The 24,729-nt window shown below is 39.4% G+C and overlaps 1 protein-coding gene across 4 annotated transcripts in view; it reads left to right on the forward strand.

Moving 5' to 3' along the window:
• LOC123981670 (mediator of RNA polymerase II transcription subunit 13-like) overlaps positions 1-3,655 on the forward strand; it is an 89,566-nt gene extending 85,911 nt beyond the window's left edge. For all 4 annotated transcript variants that reach the window (XM_046066704.1, XM_046066705.1, XM_046066706.1 and 1 more), the window contains 3 exons: positions 543-707; positions 923-1,032; positions 1,659-3,655. In XM_046066704.1, the coding sequence (XP_045922660.1) occupies positions 543-707; positions 923-1,032; positions 1,659-1,791 (408 nt within the window). In that variant the 3' untranslated portion in view covers positions 1,792-3,655. The remainder of the gene's footprint in view (positions 1-542; positions 708-922; positions 1,033-1,658) is intronic.
• Positions 3,656-24,729: the final 21,074 nt, after the last annotated feature.

Consider the following 24,729-nt stretch of genomic DNA (forward strand, 5'->3'; position numbering starts at 1 on the left):
CTGTTATGCATACTTATTTTTTTATGTGCTGTCATTATGGATGTATGGTGTTCTTTTGCAAAAATTTGCTTATCAGCTAATATAAGACATAGACATTTGCTGGCTAATAACAGTATTTTTCCACTTCAGATTGGGTTGCTGGAGCTTTATGTATAACTTGAATAATACTATATTATATGACAGTATATATTTTGATCTATAAGGGCTGCATGCTATCTAAATTGAAATAAATGATTTTGGATTTTAAGCACTTATTTGGGAAACCTATAAACTACAATATATATGCAGGAGATCTATTTCAAATGCAATATTATTAACTGCTGTGCCAGTTTATCTGTACTCTTTTCATGTTTTCATGCATTATTCTGAAAATTACAGATTTACATATTTTAGTTTAAGGACAGCAACCCACTCATGCCCATGGAAAGGCTCAGAATTGTAAGATGTAGATGGATTAATAACTTGTATAGACCATGACCCAGAATTTGTTAAACTATAATAGAGGTTTGTAATTAATTGCTGGCCTTCTCCTGTGTGTATAGAACCAGGGAGAGCGCTTACTGTCCAGGGACAGTCCACCAGAAGAGCTGAAGCAGCAGCCGCTGGCTCTGGGCTACTACGTCTCCACTGCACAGGCAAACGGCCTTCCTCACTGGTTCTGGGCGTCCTGTCCGCAGGCTGAGAGCCAGTGTCCACTCTTCCTCAAGGTATGATAAAAACACTATGTGTGTGTGAGAGAGACAAAGAGAATGCCAGTAAAGCCCAAAAAGATGGAAAGAGATAATGGTATACTGATTAGATCAAGAATTTGTGTCGAAATACTTTTAATTATGTGATTAAACATTGAAGGGGCACACAGTTGCTCGCTATAGCCAAGCATACTTTAACATTTGACATTGTACCTTTTGTGTTTGGACTTCAGGCCTCCCTCCACCACCACATCTCCATAGCCCAGTCAGATGAGCTGGTGTCAGACAAGACTAAGAGGACCCCTCACCCCTTAGACTCAAAGACCACCTCTGATGTGCTCAGGTAAATACAAAACACATGTTGTCCCTTTTGATTTCTTTATCATCTGCTGTATAGTACTGCTAGTGAAAGCAGATACTGGAGAAGCCTTCAAAGTCTTTGCTAATGGTCTTATTCAAGTAGCTGATTTAGATCTATGTGATTTAAATAAATGTTCTTTATTATAATATAACATAATTAAATATAACAGTCTGCTAAGGAAAGGTTTTTATTATTTGTTGATCAGTCACAATGAAGAGATTATCATTGGCATATGCATCACAAGCCCAGCTGATAAGAGATAATTGTGGTTTCAAATAACATTACAAAAATCTATTTATTTTGATCATTGTTGTCCATTATTAAAGGTAAATATCTCGTTAAGAATTGATTAATGATTATGATATTATCAAAAGTGAAAAATGCCATTTAATGCTATAAGATTGTGATCAGTTGTTAAGCAATACTACAGTGAAAACCAAAATATTATGTACCAATACTGAGAGTGAAAAACAGATTTTAGTGCTCACTATTACTGGACACTGGATTATTAGGATACACTTTGGGAATATAATCCATTTAAAATATTTTCAGAAGTCAGAATTTCTTACAAATTGTTATTGCTAAAATTGCATATTTTTCAAACACAGGTTTGTATTGGAGCAGTACAATGCCCTATCCTGGCTGACGTGTACCCCTGCCACCCAAGACCGCCAGTCCTGCCTGCCTGTCCACTTGGCTGTACTGATCCAAATGTACAATGCCATCCTGAACATGCTTTAGCTGTGTGAGACTTCAAGGACAACTCTAGGGGACTGACGGTTACCTTCATTTCCTCTGTGCCTACACTTCCTCCTTCTGGGCACCAGAGAGCACCAGAGCTCTTCGGTTGTTTCGGGCCAACGTGGATTTAATGGCCAAGTAAAGGACGGGGCAAGTCAGACTCTCCCATGCCTGGAATGTAATAATTCCGAAGAGTGAAATGCTCTGAACAATGACTTTAAGTTTTACTTGATAACCACGACACCCTGCAAACCCAGTAACGTTTGTACCTTCAGAACTGGTTCTCTGCCAGTTACGGTGCTTTCTGGGGAAGATAAACAAATGGATATATCAAACTATGCCCATTTTACTGACGTATCACAATGTTAAATTTCTCCTGGTCAAAACAGCATTATGTTCCACTTGGGCTACACCTCTTAGTGGCATCTGAAGCATCTGTGGAAGCTCTGTATGATTCTCTATACACACCCTCACCTGTGGAAAGGGACATCTGTGCAGGGTCACATAACTCCATATTGTACAACCAGCAAAATGGCATGACAACACAAACACATGGCTTTGTTACATCAACAATGCTCTTACATTTTTGTATAGAACTGCACTGTTGAGCTTCTTGGGACTTGCAGTCGGTTAAACTTTTACCTTTACTCAAACGGAAAGGGGCAAACGTCCTCTTTTACTCCAAAGGGGAAGCATTTGATAATGGCACTTTTTCCTCACCTTCCAAAGTGTCGGATAAGAACACGATGGAAAATATTTGACCAGTTAAGACAGAAGTGTTTATAATGTAAAACGTACATTTGCAAGAATTGAGACTTATTTTTAATATTTAAAACAAGAAAATGAGAAACTTTAACAAGGCCTTTTCCCCAGTTGACTGTTCATTGTCATGGGATTTGAAATAGAAATTGTCATTTAATGTAATTGTAAAGATGCCATATTTATAAAAAGTATATCATGTCATAGAATTTGAAATATATATATATATATATATGTGTATATATATGTATGTATATATATATATATGTATATATGTATATATATGTATATATGTATGTATATGTATATATATATATGTATATATATGTGTATGTGTATATGTATATGTATATGTATATGTATATACATAAATATATATTACCTCTTCTAAGCAGGCACTTAATGATAAGGGTGATGAACACAACCATCTCTTTAGAAGTGGAGACCGAATGAACATTTATCAAAGAAAATGCATTTTTGTTGCTTTTGTTTATTTTCTACAGATATTGAACATTTTACCTTTTTATTTAATGAGTTTAAATTAAACTAATTGATGCAGGAGATATGTTATAATCTATATTTATAAAGTGTTCCTCTTCTGCTAAAAACTTGAAATAGGCAATAGAAGACCATGATGTTTGAACATTGCAAGGTTATGACATATTTAAGAATGATGCTTTAGTTCATTGGTTCTCCTAAATGATGTCAAGCAAACCATTAGAATGGCCTGTCTTTTCAGCATCACTCAGTCTGCTCTTTTTTTGATTCCTAGCATGTTTGTATATACACTTTTCAGCTGTGTTTTTTGGAATTTCTTAAAGCTGTACATTTCATGCTGGTTGGTTTACTTTTAAGTGATTCATATCAAAAGTATTTTTTTGCTGTGAGCTTTTTTGATATACAGTATACAGTGCAAAACCCATTTAATTACACCCAAGAGGTTAAATTGCCAAGTAAGTGTACACAAATGCACTGACAAGGGCAAGTTTGCAAAAATTTGTTACATCTGTCATCACTTTGAATATCGAACAGATCCACTTAAGTGGGAGAGATCTGTTACTTTTACACTCTTTTTTTAGTAAATTATTAAAACTCTTGAAAATGATGTTGTGTTCAGTGTTCTCTTTTAAGCCAAAAGACCATAAACCACTATCTCTATATATCTATATAGAGATATACCTATATATATATATATATATATATATATATAGATATATATGTGTGTGTGTGTAAATATATATATATATATATAATAGAATAGAAGATACCTTTATAGTCACATACATGTGAAATTCATTCTCTGCATTTAACCCATCCCTCAAGGGAGCAGTGGGCAGCCACTGTGCAGCGCCTGGGGACCAACTCCAGATGTATATATCAGTGTCCAGTCAGTGCCACTGTCTAGAGTACCTAACATGTTTTTGATATGTACCGCAAATACAAGAGCCATACCAGGGCTACTTGATGACAAATGGAACAGAAAATATGGATCTGATGCAATATTACTATACAAGCAATCCTGGTGAGAGAGATTATATATGCAGAGACTATGGGATATATGGATGCTTCAAAACCCATCATCAACACTGACAAAGAAACAAGAAATAACTCCTAGCTCAGTATTCTAACATCCGCAAACGGCAACTGCTATCACAACTAGAGATTGACGAAGTACAACAAATAAGCTACGGCAAGGGGGAGCCAGGACAACAGGTCAGCGGGGAGATGTTATCATCATCTCAGAGATTGGGTCCCAAGAATCACTCAACATAAGGGCGAATGACCTACGATTGAAGATCATAACCAAGCTGGACCCCCAAGTACAACGACCAAGATTGCCAAGGCTAAGTGACAAAGTACCCACTAGATGTGAAGACCAATGAGCTGATGTACGCCACAGCAACAGTGATCCTAGAGATGCTTGGATCACAAAGCCACAAAGAGAATTACCCCCCATGGAGGAGAAGGTTAGAGGCAAAGATCAAGGCAACACGAAGAGAGGTTAGTCAGCTGTCAGAGCTACAGAAAGGTGCAAGGAAAGGGCTATCTAAGAAATACAATAAGCTGTCGATATCTGAGGCTCTGAAGACTGCCAAACAAAGACTTAGCGCTCTGGCTACCCGCCTAAAGAGATACAAGGGAGAAGCAGAATAAACCTGATGTTCTCCACCGAACCATCCAAAGTGTAAACTCAGTGGCAGGGTAATAACACAAGAGTACTGGCAGAACATACCACAACACCAATGCTCAGTGGCTAGTGGATCTAAGAACAGATCACAGCAATCTCTCACGACAAGATCCAGTAGCCATTACAATGGCAGACATCCAAGAAAGAGTGGCAGATATGAAGAGCACCAGGCCCTGACCTGATCCACACTTAATGGCTGAAGAAACTCCATGAACGCCTGGTAACACAAATGAACCAAATGATCATGAAGGAACCCCAGAATAACCTGCCTCTGCACAACATGGAAGCTCCTGTCAGGCATCATAGCGGCTAAGATGAGTAGGCACATGGCTCAATACATGGACGGGGCCCAGAAGGGAATGGGCAGTAATACTACGGGAGCCAAGCACCAGTATGTACAATATCAACAGAACACATCAAGAACTCAATGGGGCTGTGGAAAACAAGTCTGGAAGCCAACTCAAAGCCAATTGCACAAGTCGCTGTTCTGCATAGGCCTGAACCCCATCAGTCACCTCCTCTACATGGATGACATCAAGTTGTATGTCAGAAATTAGCGAGACATTGACTCACTGATCCAACAGGACACATCAAGAACTAAATGGGGCTGTGGAAAACAAGTCTGGAAGCCAACTCAAAGCCAATTGCACAAGTCACCATCAAGTGCGATATATACCAAGGCGATGCACTATCCCCGCTGCTGTTCTGCATAGGCCTGAACCCCCTCAGCCAGATCATCACAAAGACTGACTATGGATACCGGTTCCGAAGTGGAACAACCATCAGTCACCTCCTCTACATGGACGACATCAAGCTGTATGCCAGAAATGAGCGAGCCATCGACTCACTGATCCACACTACCAGGATCTACAGTAAGTGTGGTCGCATGGTATCAAAAAGAGGGAAAATTATCAGAACTGAGGGTGTTGAACTACCAGAAGGCCACATTGCAGATGTTCAGGACAGTTACAAATACCTTGGGGTGCCGCAGGCTAACAGAAATCATGAAGAGGCAGCAAGGAAGTCCGCTACAGCCAAATACCTACAGAGAGCAAAGCAGGTCCTGAAAAGTCAGCTGAATGGGAAGAACAAGATCCGAGCCATCAACACATACGCCCTGCCAGTCATCAGATACCCCGCTGGTGTAATAAACTAGCCAAAGGAGGAGATAGAGGCCACTGACATCAAGACAAGAAAGCTCCTCACAATGCGTGGAGGGTTTCACCCCTAATCCAGCACCCTGAGACTGTACACCAAGCGTAGCAAGGGAGGCCGAGGGCTAGTGAGTGTCAAGACCACTGTCCAGGATGAAATGATCCAAGAGTACATCAGGAAGATGGCCCCCAAAGATGAAGAGCTTAGTGAATACCTCAGGCAGCAGAAACCCGAGGGTGAGGCGAAGGAAGACGAAGAACCTTCATGGAGAGACAAGCCGCTGCACGGCATGTACCACAGACAAATAGAAGAAGTGGCTGATATCAAGAAATCCTACCAGTGGCTGGAAAAGTCTGGAAAGGACAGCACAGAAGCACTAATCATGGTGGCACAAGAACAGGCACTCAGTACAAGATCAATAGAGGCTGGGGTCTACCACACGAGGCAGGACCCCAGGTGCATCCAAGAATGCCCCTGAGACAGTACAGCACATAACAGCAGGGTGTAAGATGCAGGCAGGAAGTGCCTACATGGAACGCCATAACCAGGTAGCTGGCATAGTGTACAGGAACACCTGCCATGACTATGGGCTGGAAGTTCCAAGCTCAAAATGGAGAATGACGAGCTAAGATCCTGTGGGACTTCAAGATCCAGACTGACAAACTGGTGATGGCTAACCAACCAGAAATCGTGTTGTTCGACAAACAGCAGAAGAAGGCTGCAGTGATAGATGTGGCAATCCGAAGCGACAGCAACATCAAGAAGAAGGAACACGAGAAGCTTGAGAAATACCAAGGGCTGAAAGAGGAGCTAGAAAAGATGTGGAAAGCAAGAGCAACAGGGGTGCCAGTGGTAATCGCACTGTGCACTGTGGGCTGTGACCCCAGTGCACCGATTACAGTGGAGAGTGGCTACAGCAGATTCCAGGTAAAACATCAGAGGTCTCTGTCCAGAAGAGTGCATTCCTAGGAGCAGCTAAGATACTGCGCAGAACCCTCAAACTCCCAGGCCTCTGGTAGAGGACCCAAGCTTGAGGATGACACATACCACCCCACAAGGGGTGAGAGGGGGAATTTTTATATATATATGTATATATATGGCTGTGTCATGCTAAGGATTGGGTTCAGACTGAGATCTGGGTCGGGTCCCACACACACACAATGACTGAATATAGCATACAGTAGGAACAATCATAATTTAACAGTGCCATATAACAAGCTGTGTGAAGAGGGCAATAAGCCTTTTATTACACGGTGCTGTCAAGAGATGTGAATCATTGTTTTTAAACACGAGATTACATCTAATGCTTTGCCATAACAATAAGCATTACTTCTGTCATTGTGAATAAGGCTGAATGCGGAGATGAGATGATGATCCTGATGTGGAGTGACCCGGCTTTCCTGTTCAACAAGGTAGTCTAATTTTATAACCTGTGTTCAGCTCACTGGTGCAAAAATACGGCAAATGTTTATTAAATTGCTTTAGAGAGCACAGAAACAAAGGGAATAAACTAAATACACTTTTATCACAATAAAAAGTGCTTCCATACACTTACCCGCATGAGCTGCCATAGGTCAGTTTTAAAACCCACCAACTGGCTAAGGAAATGGCACTGAGCCACAGAACAAGGAGTGCCACATCATCATTGTACAATGAAGCCAACATCAGGACTGAAGCCTGCTGGACGGCATGTTTGATGTTTGATTTCATAAACTGTTAGGTGTGCTGTCTGTCTCAGCAGTTGCACTATTTGGAAATTAGCCCAAAATGAAGGGCAGTACCAATTAGAGGAGAGTCAACTTCCTATTAAGGTATGTGTGTGTGTATGTGTGTGTGTGTGTGTTAGAGGTTTCGGACATTGTGAAGGACTAGATATGAAAAACAGTAAATGCCAATTTGTCAGACAAATGTTATGGGCTTTTAAGTTAGCTTAGTGTGTGTCTGTAGTGACTCTAAAGGATGTCCTTTTGATGGGGAGTAAGAGCTTTGCTACCTTTTGTATGATGTATTGGGGGAGTTAGAATATGTGAGGACAAGAGGGGGAAAAAAGGAAGTGAAGGGGATTCTATTTGACCGCCAGGGTCACATACAATCATTGAGTGGAAAACTGCATGTGTTTTAATAGAACCTAGAAAAGACTGGTGGACAACAGAAAAGGACAAAAGTCAGTCTTTGAGGGACTGGGCAGCTCGAGGACACCATGAATGAAAAGGAGCAGGTAGCTGAAGAGAAAAAGCCACTGAAGAGTCACTTGTGGTGGTGGGGTTGTCTAATGGCCATCTCAACTGGAGGCAGTGGACTCTTAATTGACTGCAATTTTTTTTTCCACAGATGGCCTATTAGGCCATGGCCATTCATCTGTTATCCTGCTCTCCAAGTGCATTGCTGTAGCCAAATGGCCTACAGACTGGACAAAGGAGGCCAGGGTCTGGCTTGACATAGCATTAGTGCAAACACAATTAGAAGTCAATGACATTTTATGTCGCTTTACTGCTAACAGAGCAGCACACGCGACGACAAGGTTGTTCAAAAAAGCCCTCATACGAAAGCGAAAAGGTTGTATTAACACTTAAATTCTGGCTTACTGTTGCCATGAAACGGGATGTAAAAAAGGCATCTTGTGACTGAATAGTGACATGTAATGGAAATGTATTTTAGACTCGTACTTAGAATATTTCAGATCAACAGATCTACAGTATATTAACAACATGATGACTTTGATTCACAGTAAGTAAGTCTCAATAATATTCGTAGTTCTACCATAAGAGTAGATGTAATACATAAAAAGACACAACAAAGCAACATAAAAGACAAATTGCTTCCTGACTCACAGTTACACTAGTTGGCATTATTGCAAAATTATTTCATTTGAAGAGAGGAACACTTCAGAACCAGAGCAGAAGTGCACAGAGGATCAGGGCTGCAGCCGTTCTGTCACTCCAGATGACCTGCTAGAGTGCTCCACTTGCAGGCGTGACTTTAGCAGGGCAGAGCCATGTGCTGTTTTGACATGCCCTCTCCCTCTGAAGTGGAGGCAGCTGGAGGGTGTAGCTTCACACTGCTTTGTAGATGGCGGTAAACACTGCAGATTTTTCTGAACTTTAAAGGAAGAGAGACGTGTAGCACACACAACCCTTGGGGAGGTCTCTGCCTGACCCCTGATATGCCAACCAGGTCAGCAAGGGTTCAGGGCTCTGTGAGAACTCTGGGTGATATAGGTCAGGGTGAGAGCTATGTGTTTGGGAGGTTGTAGGACGGATAGCTCCTGCTTTAGTTTGATGTGACTGTCACGACCTTTGGTTATTTTGTTAAATGTCTATTTCTGTTTTACCCATTGCATCTGCGTTCTTGTTTAGGTTTTCTTTGTTGAGCATTGCTTTCTTGTTTTCTGTTGTATTTAGTTACACATATCCTTGTGTATGGTCTGTTTTACTTCCTTTTTTATTTTGTAATTTTGGTGATTGGTTTTTTTTGACTAGCTTTGTTTCCTGTCTACCTTGATTCCCAGTGCATCTCACCTGTGTTTAATTGCCCTGCCTGCTTGTGTGTGTATGTTGTGTTTTTTTTGGGTCCAGCCTTCCTGATAGTGACTTCAAAAGTGAATAGTTTACAAATGGCTTTGTCACCAGGTTTGCCATTCTAATTGGGTCATTAGGGCAGATACATACAGTAGATAGATACTTTCAGCTGGAGTTTTGAAGCACGTGGAAACTGATTGGGGAGGCGTGTACTCACAAATTTGACTTCTCAACTTGATGTCCTCATTTCACGTGAAATAGGCCTAGTCCACACGGACACGGGTATTTTTACAACCGGAGTTTTTCCTCCTTCGTTTAAAAAAAAATCTCCATCCACATGAAAACGCAAACACACTCTATCAAGCGCTGTCAAGAGCATGCCAAACCACCTGGCGGCGATATGACCCTAACCGTAAAACCACGTTGGCCAATCAGAGTCTAATAAAATTGTAAACAACGCAGGCAGTGGCGCACAATCTGACGTCGCAAGGCAAAATCCCCGGTTGTACTATCTACACTGTTACAAACGGCGTTTCTGAAAATCCTCACCCTGGCAGGGGTTTTCAAAAATGTTCGGTTTCAGTTACCTGATACTGCGTTTCCGTGTGGACGAACGGCAGAACCACGTAAAAAAAAGTCACAGTTATGAAAATACCCGTGTTACTGTAGGCAGGGCCATAGACACTTACACTCTTTGCATCACTTGCATCTCAGCTTTTATCTCCATGTGCCACTACAGTTGCACAAGATATTTTTTGTACACCTTACTGTAAGTGTCTGCATCTGTGCACACATTTTTGTTTGTGTGTTGTATGTTTGTTTGATATATTCTGATCAAGGGCTTCACTTTGTGTTGTTGTGACTTCAGATTAGGGGTGTGATGATACACTTGGGTCATGAGACATGACTACAGGAGAACAAGATGGAGGGTATGGGGGTCCTCCCCCTTAAAATTGGAGGATTAAACACTTAATTTCCTGCATTTTGGAGACATTTTGTGCTCCAGAACATAATGCAATTATCAACTGCTTGTTTCTTAGCTTAAGTTACTTTATTTGGTCAATGCACATTTGTTTCTTCTATATTTAAATTGCAGTGTATATGCAGTGTTATTGTGCAAATTAACCTTTCTCAAAGCATTTTCATTAGTCAACATTAGTTATCATTTCTTGGTGCTATTTTTTTCAGAACATTTTTAACAAATGCTTTCAAAAAGGGATGGGGACAAAATCTGCCATTTCAAAATGTGGTGGGGACATGTCCCCAGTGTAAATGACAGCTATGATTCTGATGGAGTTTACATTTTGAAATGACACTGAATTTTTAACTTTCTGTCTGCAGGAAATGTTATAGTTGACCAGTATAAGGGAAGTGTGGTGGTTCTGCAGAGGCTGAATGATTCCAATTTAATTACTTAGACAGTTATTCCAGCTGCGCACCACATGAATCATCCTTAAGTTAACATCCTTAGTGACATTATAAATTAACTCCAGTGCAATTACATTTTGACAACTGTTCACTCCTACTGATTTCATCCACATACAGTGGATTGTTATTTGATTGTACTTTATAATTATTGCTCTTTAAGGGGTCAATTCATAAATATGACAAACTTTTTTTTTTGTATTTGGTGAGGTTTTGAGGACCTTTATAGACTTTTGCCACCAGCCCAGTGTAATGAATATGGAAAGCATTTTATCCAAGCCCACAAAAAATTCCAATTTTTTAAAACTCAACAGATGTCATTAAGTGTCCCAGTTTCTGTAGATGATTACAATAAATGGGTCATCTGACCCTTCCAAAACTTAAAATCTCATCTTGAATTTCTCATCTCTTCCCCTCACATCAACAGAGGGGCTAAGTTGCTATTATTAGATCATTAGTATTCGTTTCAATTAGTGCCCTCACTTTCCCGGTGCTCCTGTGCTAGGCCTGCTCCAGCCAGGCAAATCCTCAGCCATCTTCCAGATGGCTCCAAGGAAATGCAGCTCTTGACGCAGCTTACATTCAATGCAGAGAGGCATCAACAGCTTTTGTTTAAAGGGTCCCTGCTGAAGGGACAGAACATCTGCCAACTCAGCACGGCAGCCTGTTGGAAAACATCTGATTTTGTCTGGGAGTGCTTTCCATCTACAGCCTCTGGATTTGCATAAATAGTTTTTGTTAGAATGGCCCCCCGAAACGAGCACACAGTTTGCAGTTCCCTTTCCTGTAAATCTCTCATTGCAGGGTATTACATCCTTCAAGCCAAACGAGAACTCCACTTAACACTTTAGCCATTGTAAATAGAGGAAGATAAAAGCTCTGCTGACTTCAAAGCAGGCCGTATGTGCCCCTCTCTTGCACACATCAAAACGCGAGAGAGAAAACAATCTGTCATTTATGTCGGATATGAAAGTTTGAAGGACATTAATCCCCTTTATGACTGAATGCCACAAGCAATCCAGGGGGGCTAAGTGGGGAATGTAGACCTAGACCTAAAAAAACAAATACAATGATGGAATTTTGCATGAATTTTTGTGAAAGGTACATGTTTCTCTGACTTACTGAATTGTAATCAGTGACACAGAGTTGCAAGTCTTCTGGTCTGAAATGCACGTGTAATAATAACCCTGACATATGCCAGTTGGACACATTTGAATGTCTAATTAATGTAATTGGTTTTGTTTACTTAGCTTTCCTTTCAAGTGTCCTTTTTTTTTGAGCGAGATCTGCTACTGTTTTGAAACAAAGATGTTATGTGTCTGTGATGGATTATTTACTGCCTCATTATAGTATTTAATAATGTTTACCTTTACTAAAGCTCCAATTGGAAATTAACAAGTAAAGCTGAAAGATCAAATGCGACTTGAAAATAGTCCTGCAAACACAGGTATTGGTATAAATAAGGTATTGTGGATTGAAAAGACAGATCATAAACATGATTACATTAAGCTGATCAACAGGTGTGGATGAAAACAAATGTTTAGTCAGTCAAGGTGACAAGAAGTAGAAATGATGAATAGTAAGTGATGAAGGACACATTAAATTCATTATATGGCTTTAGCATATTTATCTATATGAATTGACATTTTCCACATGAGAAAGATTTATCATTCAGCATCTCATCACTGACATATCAAAGCTCTGTTACTTACAAAACAAAATATTACTATGCTAAAAACAAAATCACACAGCACATACACTACATACACAGGCTTACTGTTTAAGAAAAAATAAATGTTGCTATTAATCAGTGCTTATTGTTTTCAGAATAAAATTATTGATTCATAATAAAACATTTTGTCTTTTTCAACAGTAACGCTCACAGAATGTTTCTGCTGATTCTCAAAACCAAAAAGCCATCAGACACTTCAACCCTTGCTTGGCATCATGATGAGGACTATCAACGCCTCTGAGATGTAAAACACGGCCTCTCCAGGCTCATTGTTTCATAATTTCATTAATTATTTGACCTAATTATTAAGAGAAGGTTCCAGTCTGCAGCTGTGATTTGCCGAGACATTTTTGAAGCATGCTGTAAAACACCTAACAACGGCACACCTGTGACTGAATCACAGTGAATTTCAATGTTACGCATGATGGAACTGCCACTTACCCTGGTAATTATACACTCCTGTTTGTATCACCTAGCAACTGCTGTGTTTTGTTAAGTAACAGCTTATTGTTCAACTGTTTTGTTTGTGCATAGCTTATTAATATATATATACAAAAAGATTAGATAAAAATCCAAACGTTCGATGATTTAAGTTTTGCTGTACTGTTTTCAACTCTGCTGTAAATATATATTCCAAAATAATGACTGTCTTATAATGTTTTTGCATTTAGAAATGACACATTCACATTAATGTTTTGATACATTTTATTTTACTTTGTAACAAGATACTTCTGAGGTCGGCCATGCTGTATGTGCCTGTCTGAGTTACACCACCCACACTGCGGATGATCTGAAAAGGATCACATCAGAAACCGAAACAGCAGTTCAGTGAGACAGTGAAAACTGCGACAAAAGGTGAAGGTAATTTTGAAACTTTTCTTTTCCTTACTCATGCAGTGTTCTCTGTGTCCACAAGGGAGAGTTGTTAGTCAACAGATGAACTGTGTATTTGCGTATTAGACATAAACATGTTCTACAGGTATGGCTGTAGGTTCAATATGATTCATTTTACCGCTTTCCCATTTTTTAATCAACTTGTGGACAATCAAATGAATCAATGACATTTGAATGCACTCTTAGGACACACACAGGTGCCTGTGGCAAACAAGCATGCACAAAGACACACATGGACAGACAAAAATATAGCTGTAGGGGATAATGGTTATGAAAGCAATATTTATAAAATGCATAATGACAATATACAGTAATTCAAACTAAAGTGCTTGCTGGAAATGTCCATAGACTAAAACTTGAACTTTGAGTCGAGCAGTGCCATTGAACCAGGTGACACTGAAACAAAGTCCATCAACTCTCTGTAATTTATTCAGATAGAAGGCTGTTCTAGGCACATGTTTTTGTTGCCTTTTTCCTCTTGAAATGTTTTATTTTATTTGGCATGAACAATTTCTGGGGGGAAAACTGGAGTAAATTTGTCTCCATGCACAGTGAGAATTGATTTCCTCCCATGTCCAACTGCTGTACACATAATCACATATCAAAATATTGAGCATCATTAAAAACAGCACTGGATCATTCAGTTTTTACTGACATGTGAGGGCATTTTGGGGAAGAAACTGAGCATACTCACACCAAATATAAACTTTCTTCTTTTTGAGGACCATTAAAGAAATTACTGCAGACTCTTTTTGCTATTAATATTTGTTTTAACCTGCATTTCACAGTGATTTTCATCCTTTAAAACCCAATCAATAACAGTTAGAACAACTCTTTCTATTCCGCTTCTTGCTCTCTTTCTCCCAAACAGAAGAGCGAGATAGAGAACTTCAAGTGCCATATAAATAAAAAGGTCTTGCCAGAGGCACTTACTCTGCAATCTCCTGAAAATTGTGTCTTAGCTCAGCTAGTCCACTCAAGTCACATTGGAGAATGGCCTCCAAATCAAAGCCAGAATCGCAAAGCCCTGCGGTCATTAGATAGATAGGGGAGTGAGGAACACATAATAATGATCCATTAGCTTTCTCTGCTTGCATATTCTCAAGCTCTGCCTCTCATGGTAAGATAAATCAGCTTACAGGCATGACTGAAACCGAGAACATAAGCACACATTCCCCTTTGCCTGTTTTTCAGCTTCCTTTTGTTATCCAGATGGAGGATTCAAAATTGCATGTAAATCAACATTATGGTGGAGAAATTTGATGAAACATTCTTAGAGCCAATGTTGTGCCTGTCTACCTTGATGATCATAACAACTGACATGCTATCAAGGAACAGTGTGCTTCCTCGTGCCATGAGCGCTGTATATGGCGATTAACATTACAATAACAATGACAACATTCATCTTTTTGAAACAAAGGTTTATTGGCTCTGTGCATCAATCCTAGAAAAGGTAGCAGGCAGAAGGGATCATCGCTTGGCCACTTGGGCTGTTCCTGTCGTCTCTCTCTCCTGCTTTGCGTCCTCTGGTTCTAATTTAGTCGTCCTAATCATAAAAGCATCGGCGAGCTGCTGTTGCAGAGTAAACCAAAAGGTGAAATGTGCCCCTAAAAATTCCATTTTCACTCAAGTGGACCAACACAACAAGGAACATGCAGTAGACGGAGACAGACTTCTCAGCTGCCAGATCAAATGGCGGAGAGGCTGATTATTAGAGACAGACAACAAACAACCCCGCTGATGTGTGTTTTGTTGTGGTCGTCCCAGTAAGCACGCAAGGTGAGGTACACTTTCACATGTGTGGATCAACTTGGGGTGAACATAAACTAGCATATCTTTTAAACTTTACACACACACAAACACCCAGATATGTCTTCTTGGTCTTGCTAGAGTATGAACGAGGAAAGGTTACATTTTTTGAATTTTGAGTCCACACCTTTTTGGCCATGGGGTCGAACGGATGCTGTCTATTCATATTCTCTGCCATTACATTCCCCATCTAAGCTGGCAGACCCTCTGACTGCATATAATTTGAGTCATTAGTCTCTATTTCTACGCAGCAGATGTTTCCCCATGTCAGCAGCCCCCCTGACAAAGCAAGATGGAGAACCCTCCTCTTTTTAAAATGTTGCACATGAGTCTCCCATCTCTGCTTTCCTTTCCATCGCCCACACCAACCTTTGGGATCCCATGGGACACTGTCCCGTGCCCTACCCTGATGGTGGAAAAACACATTTTAATCGATGCCTGTGTTTTGTGTTCTGAACTCAAATGAAAAGTACGCTGGAGTGACACACAGGAACAAAAGGCAGTTAGTTATTGCATTTTTGCGGTTGGCTTGATGACTCATTTATCCTTAAACATGGACTGGGATCCTGGAACCCCTCTGAAAGCCCGGTAAAAGACACTAATGGAAGGTGATTAATAGACAACTGGGGTAAATGATTGCTATGATCCTGGTATCATCACTGATGTAATGTGATTGAAAAAGCCATGATGCATAATCAGATCCCTTCTTCTTACATCATTATGCGTGATGGTGAACAAGTGCAAAGTAGAGCAGAAATCATGATTTTATTTATTTCAGGTAGAAATAGATCTGGTGTTAACATATTGAAATAAATCTGCTTTGAAATGAATCAGAAAACAGTTTTATGTAAACAATTAGTCCTATTAGCCCTGCTTTTTAAAGATTTTAATTAAATATAATTTTGATCAATAATAAAATTTAGAGTCATTTTGATGGTATTTAGTCCTGGGCTGAGAATGGTATGTGAAATAGTTTACCAGAAAGAAAGAAAGAAAGAAAAACTGGGGAATACCTTCATACAAGGCAGAAATAAAGACTGAATCTGCTCTGCTCTCTTATTTCTAATGATCAGAGTTTAATGGTGACATTAATTTTGTATCCTTATTACTGTATTATACTTATTTTCCCCCATGTTGCCTTAAATATTAGCTACACTGCGTCAAATATATTGTGTTTTAGAGGATTAAAATAAATTCAGATAATGTTTAAGAAAAGATTTAGGGAGGGCATTTTATTAATTTAGTACGCTAGAAAACAACACATACCAGTATTGATTCAACAGCAATTCATTTTGATTTTTAAAGTAGAAAATAAAGACAATGCGATGTAAAGAAAACACTACAATAAAATACTTCCTTATGATAGGCCTATAACGTTAGAAATCGTGTACAGAAAGTTTCCATTCTTTACAAACGGATTTATTCAGCATAAAAAATACGATTTTTTGGATTTTTGTATGACTACTATGTTGTCAAAATCCAAAACAGGACAAACTACTGGACTCGTGTGTGATGTCTGAAGCGCTAATTAGCGCCGACATGTTTTCAAACTCCCCTCAGGAGCGACCTGGAGAAATTGTTTCAAAGAAAAACCATCCTCAGATGGTCCCATGTAATATTTCCTCCCCTCGCCGGTAAATGAGTCCGGGTGGAAGAAAATAGCAGGGGTCATTAGACAAAAAAAAAGTGTCACAGTTTTCTTTGGGCATTCTTTGAACCGAGCGAGGGGATGTTATTGTATCAATTTTACTTGATAGACCCAATTACGCTATTAGGTTTTTCCTCCTCAAACGGATTTTGTGCTAAAACGCTTTTCATTTTTGACATCAAAGTTGACTCTAACAACCTTTAAAGTCGGGGGATAATAGCCTGTATGTGCGCAGACAATATTTTACAATTGTCAAACAAGTCAAACCAACAAACAGAAAACTGAAAATCATTCTGTATGAAATAGAATTTGATGGATTCATATTTTTAGAGTCATCAAGAGCTTTAAGTGCAAAAAAAGTGAGAATAATCCCTCTGCTTATAAGTATAAAAAAGATTTCACAAAGTGACGGGGAGCATAAATCACTCCTGGGCGGCCTAGAGACCAAAATGGAACAGCTTTGAAAACGTTTTCCTGCCACTGTATGGCGCTAGGGAACTGCAGGATACATGGCACTTTCACTCACATTTGGACAGGGTACTATATGATAGCAGCAGCAACAACAATAATACTAATGATAAAAAAATAAAAATAATAATAATAATGATAAAAAAAATTATAATTTACATTTTATAAATGAAATACATCGACACTTGTGTTAGGAAAAATCTTTATGGTCTCCTCTTACCTTTAGCTTAATTTAAAAGGATTTTGATGTTTTTAATATTCACCTCTGAACTTACTTTAATCAAAATTTTTGCCAGTCAAATAAAAATAATGAAGAAAAAGAGGTGATAATCTGTAAATGTACTTGTCTTGGATTTCCTTCTTTGAATTGGAGAAGCTACGACGTTAATTTGAAAATTTAATTTTTTTTTTTTACTCCTACAAGCCACGCTGTAGTTCAAAATTAAGCAAAACATAAAAATACATTTACGGCATTTAAGAATAAGTTTAATTATTAGGGAATGGCGGTGAGCAAGAAAGGCCTGTTTGCAGTCGCATGCATGCAACAAAACACACGTTATTTTTGGGAAGTTTTTTTTTTAAGCATAAAAGTTAAATTTAGCACAAAAAAAAAAAAAAAAATTTAAATGGTAAATGGTTAGATTAAATGATCTTACTCTATCCGAATCAGGCCTGCTGTCTCTCTGTCTGCTCCACGGAAACAGTGCTGTGTGCTTGCCGCCTACCTGGTGCTGCTGCAGCATGATGCCTACTGTATACTGTATGGCTGGCCTGCTCCCACACACACACTCTTACACACACACACACACACACACACACACACACACACACACACACACACACACACGCGCGCGCGCGCTACACTTTTCAGCTCCAAAAACCGGAACAAAATATTCAACATCAAAGTGCTGCTGAGACTTGACGCTGAAAGACAAGAAAATCGTCCCAGCAAATTGAACTCCCTTACTGCAAATACACCGATGTTTTCCACATTACAGTAGCCTGCTGCCCCCCCCCCACCCCACCCCATCCTCTCGCTCTCTTTACTGCTACTGCTGCTCTCTCATTCAGAGAGCTGAATAGTATGGATCAGTAAGAGTCACACAAACAGCTGGCCCGTTGACATCATCTGAAAGCCTCTCCTCAGTTTGACATTGGCACTATGTGGACAGTGTGTTTGCATTATCACAGTTTTAAATGGCAAACTCGTTTCCAGTGCCTGCATGCCCCTAGAAATAACAGAGCGCCAATCACAGAATACCAACAGTGCAATCAGACAAAGCGATCAGAAGATTACAGGAGGTTTAGCAGCCTTTCTTCAACATCAGCAAAAAGAAAAACTCTAGGAAAACATACCAGAATGATTTGTTTTAGCATAAGTTTAATGTACAATAGTTTGCAGTGGTTTTCATTTTTCAGACCGATACTCCAAAGGCCATGACATGACAGTCAATTCATAATTAGCCCAGAAAATCTATAATGGATTTGTTCAGGGTTTAATACCTGGTGGTCTCCTCTATAGCTCAGATTTAAAATGTTTTGTTGAGAAATGTTTTTTTAGTAAAAGGGAAAAATATGTTTGTAGTTCATCATAAACTGAGTCTAATATGCTTTATTTAAAAGAAAACTAATATTCATTAATTATGTTAATATGTGGGTTTATGTATTGGGTGTTTTTGGGGGGAGTTTTGTTTTATTCTCACCATAGCAAACACAAGTCTTGTTATTGCCAATGAAAATGAGAAGATATAAACCAGCTTATTCCAGCAAATACTAATGTTTTACACTCAGTGAGATTACAGTACAGTAGTTGTTATGCTATGGACATAACCTACTGTATATAGCTGAAAAGTTGTTTTTTTCTTACTGCTTTTTGTTATAACTGGAAAATATCTGCTAGTTAATTAAGGCTGATATTGCACTATAATTTGCACAAGTTTATAGCTTAATTCTGACTGCAATGAATTCAGAGATTGTTATGACTGGTGAAACAAACTGTCCTGTCTAAACATGCTCTGCCTGTGATGGATGAATCATGTCCTAAACTATTACACAGCCCATTCAAAAGGATTCTCACGTTTCATTAAGTCTTTACAGATAAATGCATGTCATTGTAAACTGTACGCAAACAGTCAGCAGCTGACCAAGTGATGGCAAGTGTGTGATAAGAGTGCGAAAGCAGAGTGTAACAACAGCCGAAGTGTCTCATGTTCAGCTTGACAGAGAAGTAGCTATGTTGCTGTTTTTCAAGGTTTTCTGCACGTCTGTGTCAACTGATGAACAAGAAGATGAAACACCTGTGAGAGGCAACACAAATATACACACATTTGTCACCATGGACAACAGAAATTCTGCACATACAGTATGTCTTGCAGGCACACAAATACACTGACAAATGCACTATGCAAAATGCAAACACAGTAGCACATGGAAACGTTAGATAAAAAAATTGCCAAGACCAAGTCATCTGTCAGCCTCTCAATTTCTTTACCCTTATCTGACCCACAAATCAACCATCGCATCCTCAGTCCTCCACAAAGAACATTTCTCTGTCTCTGTTTTTTTTCTCCAAGCTGCAGGGAGCCAAGCTTGCCCCCCCCCCCCCCCCCCCCCCCCCCCCCCCCCCCAGATTATTTGGGACTGTCAGTCAGTCAGGAAAACGCACTCCTTGTTCCGTCCGTTCTGTGCGTATCATCACCCAACACTCCCAGTCTCCAAGAACTTCCACTCCCAAAAAGCGTCTCCAAATCTGATTATTCTTGCGTTTCATCAGGTTGAGAGATTTGGCCGATGGCGTATTGGCATTTGACTTCTGATTTATCCTCTCTCCCTCTCAGCTGCAAATGGAGCTCTGCAGCTGGCAGCAATTGCATGAGTAGTATCCGTTTCATTAAATCCTATGCAGAGTATATTGAAGATTTTCCATCCCGCCAATTTGTTTAGGCGCCACTGATAAAATTCACCCCTCCTAGGTACTATTTTCTTTCTATCAGAAACATGTTTATTGAGTTTGTTTGTTTTACAGGAACAAACCTCTGATTCCTCTGCTTCTACTGACATAAATGACAAAACCTTCAGTTAAGCCATTCTGTATCTGGCTTTCATTTCATGCTCAAATGTCAGTGTTTGTGTACTCAAATACTTCTATACCTTTGCTACATTGTTACTTAAATGGGTACAGTGACCCTAATTTAGATATATTATTTTCATATTTCACTGTGCCAACCTCCCCTCCTTTACCTGTGAAACTGAAAGCCATCACAGGAAGGTTTTCTTCTATGCTGACGCTTTGGCCACACTGCCTTTATGCCATCTTAGTGCCACACCTCCACGCCACTTCCATTAGCTGCCAAGAGGAGTAGATGAGTTCTTAAAAGATAAGAAGCATATCTAAAGTGACAGCAAAATGGAAAGTCTTAGACACACTTAAAGACACCGACCACAGCAGAAGAATAAGGAAGAAAAACACTGAAGTAATAAACATTTTAATTCTTCCACCCCCATCCACTCTTTGTGGGCTTTGGTGAGATTTTAAAATCATTTTTTTTTAATGTATATGTATATGCAAATCATTTGCATTCACAAATATGGTGAACTTTATACTAAAGTTTTCTGCAAAAGGGTCAATGTCAGCATATATCATTTGCTCTCCTACAATATCTGCACCTGGAAACTAAATTATGATTCATGTTTTATGGTTTTGTTGGGAAAAGATTGTGGTCTTTGTTGAATGTTGAGGTTCTTTGTGTTTTCCCAAATCACAATCTTTCCCTAACCTTAAAGGAACTTCTCAACATTTTGCGAAACACGCTTAATTGCTTTTTGCAGAGTTGAGAAGATTGATACCACTCTCATATTTGTACGCTAGATACATGAAGCCTCAACCAGGGGCTGGTTAGCTTAGCATATCTTAGCACAGAGCAAATACATGGAAACAGCTAGCCTTGCTTTGTTGTCTAACTCCTAGGTGTATTTCCCAAAATGCCTAACTTTTGGTCTGACCAAGTGTTTAAGTAGTATAGATCTGACAATAAGTGTGATAAAAACCGCAATTGTCCTGTGTGAAAGTCCTGTAATTGGCAAAGTGAATAATTGCTGAACAAGCATATTTTATTTATAGATATGGTTGTTTTTTCAGTGGATTACCAAAATGTACTATTCAATCCAGCCACTGTTGGTTCCTGTGTTTGTTTGAAATAGAGAATATGTCACTGTGTATGAGCATCTGTACGGTTTCACATTTGTTTATGCTTTGCCTGAGAAGATTCAAAACCCTACCAAACACTTCACACTTCAATTTTCACTACCTCCTGCTTGCTTTCCCAACAAAGCAACAAGCTTTTATGTGACACGGTGTCTTCTCCCCCCATCTTTTATGAAAACACACTCTGACCTTCACCAGCCTGTCTGATCAAAGACACTGACGTTACATCTACATTTAGAACAAGCACCTGCCACCACTGTGCCGAAAGTGTATGTAATATGTTTGCTTCTTGATTTGTGTGTGTGTGTGTGTGTGTGTGTTTGCCTGACACACACACACACACACACACACACACACACACACACACACACTGAAACATTGTGTTATCTGCCCAAAGTGCATCATCTGATTGTTGCAGCAGCTGAAGCCATGACACACGCATCATAAAAAAGCTGCTAGGTTTCAACTTATTTAAATTAATTCTCAAACATTTATCCATTACATTTGTATTTATGAAGCAAGGTTAATATAGTGGTATATTATATACATGCTACAGAGCCGTGAATCAGACAATAATTTGGCAGTGCTCATTACAATTATCTTTCACCAGGAATCACATAAAACAAAACAAAAGTCCCTTGAACCTGTGACACTGTTCATGGCAGAGTTCAATGAACTTGGCCTTCAGTGCCACGTGAATGCTACTGCTCACTTCTCTGGTTTCCAGGGCACCCAACCTAAACCAATTCATGACTTCCCAATATTTCTTTTTCCCATGAATGACCAATGTGCAATCACAAAGCTTGCATGGAATTGAATGTCCTTCCTCATCATGACCACATTTGAAGATGAATTGGCTGTACTCCTCATGTCCATGGGTTTTTATTTGGCTGCCCCACTCCAATGGATGTTTTGCTCTTGGGATGATATCTCTGGAGAACCTCCAAACATCTGTGCCCAGGTCGGATAAGGATATGGTAGCAGGCAGGTAGTAAGTAAGTACACTTTTTAGTAATTTCTTAATAATTTAATAAGTACAGAATGGTTCAGGTTAGAGAAAGATTGTGGTAATATGGGAAATAAATCAGTTAATATATAATTAGTTGGACAATTAACTTACTTGGTAATGTAAAGGCAAATATGGTTACACTTAAAAAAAAAAAAAGAAGCAAATGTTAATTGCTGGTCTGTGAAGGGATCCAAACATTAGCCTCTTGCATGACTTCCACCCATTTATTTACCATCTCGCTACAGATAGGCCACATTACTTCCTGCATTGACACTGAATGTTGGCATTGGATATAAATTGTGAGGTGCGGAATCATCCAATTTCTACATGATTCTTAGGGATATTTAATTGTATATTGGCCATATGTGCAGAATGAAAATCACTGTATATGTTGGCTCTGTGACCTGTCCAGCATGTGTCCCCGTCTTTTCCCCAAAGCATGCTTGGATACACAAATTTCTTACTGAATAAGAATTAGTGGGTATGGAAAATGTAAGAAGGAACTGCATCAGTATACTCCACCTGTCCAGTCCTTTGGTGTATTAGCATGACTATATCTTCCTCCTCATATTAATTGAGAGAGGAGGTAGCATGTGAGTAAATGAGAGTGAAGAAGAGCGTAATAAAAGTGAGCATAAAGGATGCTAAAAGCATTTTTCTTTTTTTCTCCCACTCCTTGTCTTCCTACTTTAGGCCGTGGGAGATAATGGGGGCCTTGGCTTTGTAAACATTATTTCTGGCATATTGCAGCTGCCATCAGCTTATTTATGGTCTGAATTTTTATAATCTGGGAGCTAATATGCTTCAGAAAAAAAGGAAACACACAGTAAAGCCTGAGCCCAGCCAAACATTGCTTTCCTACCCTCAACAAGGAGGCCACTCAACAGGAACATCAAACGCTTGCTCTCCCGTGCCTGGCCCACATTAATTGTACATCTATTGTTCCCACATAGGTCCCTGGGAACCAAAGAAGGAGAAAATTGGCAAAGAAAGGACAGAGAGAGAGAGAGAGAGAGAGAGAGAAAGAGAGAGAGAGAGAAAGAGAGAGAGAGAGAGAGAGAGAGTGTAATGAGGCTGAAGCTGAATAAATACCTTCTAAAACAATATCAGACTGACAAAGGTAAGAATGTCTTCCCCTGGGCTCTCCATTGCCTGTGTCCCCATTACTCACTTTAATGACAAAAGAGGCATGATTAGAACAGGCGTGTTCTACACATGTGCACATACAGTAGTACACCTAATGCATACAGTAAGCGGTCTAGCTAGGCCTGCCCTACAGACCAGAGCAGAGAATATTTATGTGAAGTTGCCCTGCACTCTGCGAATGTGACTGAATTCTGACCAGAATACACAATGGTCCTTACAGTCTTTTTGTACACAGGAAAATAAATTAGAGCAGGATGTTGTTATTTGAAATGAAGTTAGGATATTTCATTTTACATGGGTCTGTTCCGGCCCATCCTCACCAGAAAACAGGCTGTAAAGGTTGATGATGCAGCAGCTTATTACCACTCATATTTACATTTATTATTAGGCCACAAACCTTTTGTGTACTTATTTTAACCAAGTAGGGGTTTTTTTTTGCATACACCTACCCAACCTTTACTTATATAACATACTTAAGGTCTTGTAAGCCTATTGCTGGACTGGTACTTTCCAATGGTCATATATGTCTTTTTGTACAATTGACAATCTACCTATTTTGTCATTTAGGGACGAGGATGTGTTGGTGTAGAGAAACGATGAACATAATTGACTGTAAGGAATTTTTAAAATTTGTATTGAATTGATAGCCTTACAAGAAATTATCTTTTTTTTTTAAATTACACAGTAAGATAAATTCTTAAAATTGGAAAATTTACATATCAGAGTCAGTTTGTAGGCCTTGCGGAGAACAACTGCACATGTGAATAAATTTGAAATAATCCTAAACTCCGTTCACTAGCAGTTCGAGGCTACAGTAGCTGCTACTGGCACAACACACCTGATTCTCCCACAGAACTTTTGGCCGGTTGAGTTGCATTGTGGGTAATGTATGAGTCATGTATTGACAAGGAACAAGAATGAGTGGATAAATGAATAAAAGGATGATATTTCCAGTTCTACTTCATTGATTTTCTGCAATTTTG

This window comes from Micropterus dolomieu, linkage group LG13 (assembly GCF_021292245.1).
Source record: "Micropterus dolomieu isolate WLL.071019.BEF.003 ecotype Adirondacks linkage group LG13, ASM2129224v1, whole genome shotgun sequence".
NCBI lineage: Eukaryota > Metazoa > Chordata > Actinopteri > Centrarchiformes > Centrarchidae > Micropterus > Micropterus dolomieu.